Source organism: Ochlerotatus camptorhynchus, unplaced genomic scaffold (assembly GCF_037179485.1).
Source record: "Ochlerotatus camptorhynchus isolate MF236.1 unplaced genomic scaffold, CSIRO-AGI_Acam_v1.1 ptg000078l, whole genome shotgun sequence".
Lineage (NCBI taxonomy): Eukaryota > Metazoa > Arthropoda > Insecta > Diptera > Culicidae > Ochlerotatus > Ochlerotatus camptorhynchus.
The window spans coordinates 5,691,195-5,695,681 of NW_027040568.1; the positions used below are offsets into that span (position 1 = coordinate 5,691,195).

General features: G+C 43.2%; 2 protein-coding genes across 2 annotated transcripts; one reads left to right on the forward strand and one right to left on the reverse strand.

Annotated features, from left to right (window-relative positions):
• Positions 1 to 447: 447 nt before the first annotated feature.
• Positions 448 to 2,028, reverse strand: LOC135697811 (RNA-binding protein with serine-rich domain 1-A-like). Its single transcript, XM_065217623.1, has 3 exons — positions 1,885 to 2,028; positions 1,719 to 1,829; positions 448 to 1,499 (listed from the first exon to the last, which is right to left on the reverse strand). Coding segments are annotated over exons 1-3 (912 nt in total). The 5' UTR covers positions 1,887 to 2,028; the 3' UTR covers positions 448 to 700.
• A 212-nt stretch (positions 2,029 to 2,240) lies between these two features.
• LOC135697812 (tRNA-queuosine alpha-mannosyltransferase) lies at positions 2,241 to 4,136 on the forward strand. Its single transcript, XM_065217624.1, has 4 exons — positions 2,241 to 2,448; positions 2,512 to 2,989; positions 3,047 to 3,331; positions 3,390 to 4,136. The coding sequence occupies exons 1-4, from the start codon at positions 2,376 to 2,378 to the stop codon at positions 3,664 to 3,666; spliced, it is 1,113 nt and encodes a 370-aa protein (XP_065073696.1). The 5' UTR covers positions 2,241 to 2,375; the 3' UTR covers positions 3,667 to 4,136.
• The last annotated feature ends 351 nt before the right edge of the window (positions 4,137 to 4,487 follow it).

A 4,487-nucleotide genomic window follows, 5' to 3' on the forward strand; every position in this document is an offset into this window, starting at 1 on the left:
AAATTTATTTACCAGTCAAATTGCTTTTCGACGTAATCACCTTCCGATCAAAATATTTTTCGATGTTACTTCTTCTTCGCATTTCAAGCTTATTGCATATCGCATATTAGCTTATTGCGTGCTCTCAACCTAGTGTTCCAGATGCACTTCCACAGTTATTAATTGAGAGCTTTCGATGCCTGTACCATTTTTGCATTGGTATAATTGTATGGCAAGTCTAATCATACTTCTATGCCCAGGGAAGTCGAGAAATTTTCCAACCCGGAAAATTCCTAGACCGGGACCGGGAATTGAACCCAGCCATCTCCAGCATGGTCTTGCTTTGTAGCTGCGCCTTTACCGACTGAGCTAAGGGAGGCCCCGAATCGTGTATATATGCTAAGTGTTAAGGGGCTGCATCAAATCGAATGTCATCAATCATCAAACCACTTCGCGGTTTTTTTTCAGTTTCGACTTGAAATTTATTCTTTATTAAACCAAGTTTTCCATACATTAATGTGTTCTTATGACATAAGAATTACTACAATTAAGACAGGAACCATTCTTCCTGTCCAACGCAGAAGTATTGTTAATGATCTCTTATCCATTTAAGAAAGGGCGTTAATATTTTTCTCGTATGCATTTTAGTGATCGCGTAACACACACAAACCAACCTGTGTTCACACTCACAATAATTTCCATATATCTTTGAATCGTCCGTTTAACGGGAACTATCAGAACTGTTGCTATGACGTCGCCGTCTTACCGGACTGCGAGAGCGCCTGCGCCGTGGGCTACGTCTTATCGGAGACCGACGCTGAAAGCGCCTTGGCGACCCACGCCAACGAGGCGGAGGTCGATTATTCCGCATTACCGGCGATGGACGACGCATCGGAGGGCGACTTTTCGGTACCAGGATAGCAGTGGCTGTGACCTCTTGTCCGTCAATTTGACCGCCGGCCATGTGTTTGGTTGCATTTTCTGCACCCTCCGGTGTTGCATAGTCAATATAGCAAAAACCTCGTCCAAACGGTTGAAAACGATCCAAGGGGAAGTCTACGGTGCGGATCTCCCCGAACGTGCCAAAGATTTCCAGAACATGTTCCTTCGAAACGTTCCTGGTTAGACGACCAACGTGTATTCTTGTGGGTCGTGGCGTTACGGAACGTTCCTTCCTCCGCCGCTTGGATGACCCCGAACGGGATCTACGACTGCGTACATCTTTGACCGCGCCTCTCTCCGGGGAGGATGCCTTGGTTTGTTTGTTCTCCTTGTCATTGTCACGTTCCGAACTGCGACGATCCGTGCGTTCCTTCGACTTCGGTCTGGGTGCCTTAACTTCCTTAGGAGCTTCCTTCGCCGGACTAGCGCTACGTGAACGAGTCGCGGTCTTGCGCTTGGTACGCGATCGCTCTGCTCCACTGCTAGAGGATGATGAAGAACTTGATGACGACGAGCTGCTGCTCGAAGAGCTGGACCGAGAACCAGAACTACTGCGGGACGAGCTGCTGTCCGATGAACTTGAACGAATAGAAAAATGGGAAAACTTAGAAGCAGCTTCTGGTGCGCTGTTTACCAACACTACTGTTAATCAATGAAAATTTCATTTAATGGCTTCCTCACATTCGACAATATGGCGAAATCTTCACTCAAAAAATGATACCATTTTCGACAGTGAAAAAATCCAATTCTAACCACTAGAAACAGGAGCTTATCCACTATTTGCCGATAGGAATTACCTGCTATCGCTGCTGCTGGAGTTCCGCTTCTTGCGTTCTTTTTCCCTGCCGCGCTGTTTTTTCTCCGCCTTATCCGAGTCGACCGATTGCGAGCGGTTTTTTGATCGAGCCCTTGAAATAAACAAGCAATTATTTATCTATATCGGTAGATCTGGCATAAACTTACATTCTGTACCAATCGACGGTAGATCAGACGCCGAAATTAGCACTTTTTACGTGAATTAAACGAATTTACTTCTCTGTAATGGCAGACGGAAAAAAAATGCTGAAAATGCACGATGGCCGCGAGACAAATCGTTTTCAGTCGTCAAATGTCAAACTTTTTTCTTCCTGAGCGTCGTTTGGGGAAACGCAGCCAGAAATAAACACTGAAAGTAATCCTTATGTTGGATTCAAGTTTCCTTTGAAATATTTCAAGTTTTCGACTGAGCCCGATATAGTTTTGTTGATCACCCTGTGACAATTTTGTTTTGATTCCTGCTGTCAACATTTTTCGATAATATACTCTGAATGGGAGCATTGTCGGGGACGTATCATAAATCGAATATCACACGGCACAAACTAGATTTTTGCTGTTTTAAGCTAATTTTAGTGCAAGGGAACTATTAAGTTTATCCTAGTTGTGTTCTGCAGTTGAGCAGTACAGATCTATATTTCATGGCTAAAGTGCTCATCATTGAACCTTTCTATGGTGGCTCACACAAACAGTTGCTGGATACGTTTCTTCAACGTAAGTACCTCGATTTATCCACCAAGTTTTCGTAAATAACGAAGAAATTCGAGCTGCTTGCAGAGTTCCATCCAGCCGAGTACGATCTGTTTACTCTAACCGCTAAGAAATGGCACTGGCGGTCCCGAATCGGTGCGCTGTATTTCTCCGAGACAATTCCCACGGACCACCAGTACAAGACACTATTTACCAGCTCCGTACTGAATCTGGCAGAACTGATAGGCTTACGTCCGGATCTGGCTTCTTGCCGGAAGATCGTGTATTTCCATGAAAATCAACTAAACTATCCCGTGCGCGAAATCAAGGAACGTGATTGCCAGTACGGCTTGAACCAAATAATGACCTGTCTCAGCGCGGACCAAATTGTGTTCAACTCGCAATACAATAAGATATCCTTTTTGGATAATATAAAGAGCTTCCTAAACATTGCCCCCGATCTAAAGTTGAAAAACCTGAAGGAAAAGCTGGAACCGCGCTGTGAGGTTCTATACTTTCCGATACCGTTCCATTCGATCCCGAAGAGAATTTTCACCAAAAATGAGTAAGTAGTCCTTTTGACCGAACAATGTTCAATTGTGAATGGTGCATTTGTTTCCAGCAAACCATTGCATTTAATTTGGCCGCATCGTTGGGAACATGACAAGAATCCTCAATTCTTGACCAACACGCTAGTTGAGTTGAACAAACGACAGGTGGACTTCCGGGTGTCGATTCTTGGCGAGCGTACGCAATCTATTCCGGAGTGCTTTGAAAATATCGGGGAGCTCCTGAAGGAGAAACTTATCCATTTCGGATATCTGAGCAAAGACGAATATTACCGCACGTTGCTGGATGGAGACGTAGTAATTTCAACCGCAGGCCATGAATTCTACGGAGTTGCCATGTAAGTTCTCGTTGAATTTGTCAATTATCGAGCAAGCATTAACCCTTATTTCTTGCAGGTTGGAAGCTGCATACTGTGGCTGTCTGCCAGTGGCACCCAATAAGCTAGTCTATCCGGAGATTTATCCGGAAACCAGCCTGTACAACACATCCAATCAACTGATCAAAATGTTGTACAATTGGTGCAAAAATAGAAACCTGTTTGAGCGAGATCGAGCTATTTTCTACGAAAATTTTGACTTTGATAGATATTCTTCGGCAAATATTGTTCCCAAGTTCATATCGATGATCAGAGCGCATATCGGTACGCCCAGTGTCAACGGCGGGGGTGTTTAGGCAGAAAGTGTTCCGTAGCTCAATTTTATATATTGTTTGTACTAGAGGTTAAATTCTTCCAACTCTTTAAAGGTAGTAGACTGGCCAAATATGTGCGATCGATATCGCCAAAAGTAAACTAGAGTGCAATCTCGCGCCAATTTCCTATATCCACTGCAAATATAGGGTGTTCAGAGGCACAAAACTGTTTATTCTAATCATTAATACTATTGAAATGCAGGTTAAAATTGTTCTAAACAACTTATGTTGGGATATTGGTTGATTATTTTCTAGTTATAAACCATAAAGGAGCTTAAAATCTTAGAATCAACGGGAATTGGCTAGCAAAACAAATGTTTTCAGTTTTCGATTGATTGATGTTTTTTACAATGTTTTAGATATTCGATAAAAAGAGGTATTGTATATTACAATACAGCACTCAAGATTTTATTACAATAATATATAAATGAAACTTCGGGAATCAACATATTCGTAGATAATAAACTAATATCGTTAGAACAATCATTTCTCGATAATTATGTGCTTTATCCGAACAACTTCACGAATATAAGAGCAGTTAGTCCCCCTTATTCTGCGCCTCGAGTGAGATGAGGTGATAAAAGCCGCCGTGAATGAAGTGACTTTCCATGCAAATCACCTCACCTCATTCAGGATTGCACCTGCATCACAATTCACTCGGTCCGTGGCTGCTTGTCTCCAATTTCTTAACCGTCCCACAGATCCTGCTCCACTTGGTCCAACCACCTTGCTCGCTGAGCTCCTCTTCGTCTTGTACCGGCCGGATTCGAGGCAAACACCATTTTTGCGGGATTGTTGTCCGG

Coding starts and splice junctions, on each gene's coding strand:
- LOC135697811 (XM_065217623.1), bottom strand. Junction 1,500..1,718: donor TCCAGCAGCAGCGATAGCAG/GTAATTCCTATC, acceptor TATTCGTTCAAG/TTCATCGGACAGCAGCTCGT.
- LOC135697812 (XM_065217624.1), top strand. CDS start 2,376: ATGGCTAAAGTGCTCATCATTGAACCTTTCTATGGTGGCTCACACAAA. Junction 2,990..3,046: donor AGAATTTTCACCAAAAATGA/GTAAGTAGTCCT, acceptor ATTTGTTTCCAG/CAAACCATTGCATTTAATTT. Junction 3,332..3,389: donor GAATTCTACGGAGTTGCCAT/GTAAGTTCTCGT, acceptor TATTTCTTGCAG/GTTGGAAGCTGCATACTGTG.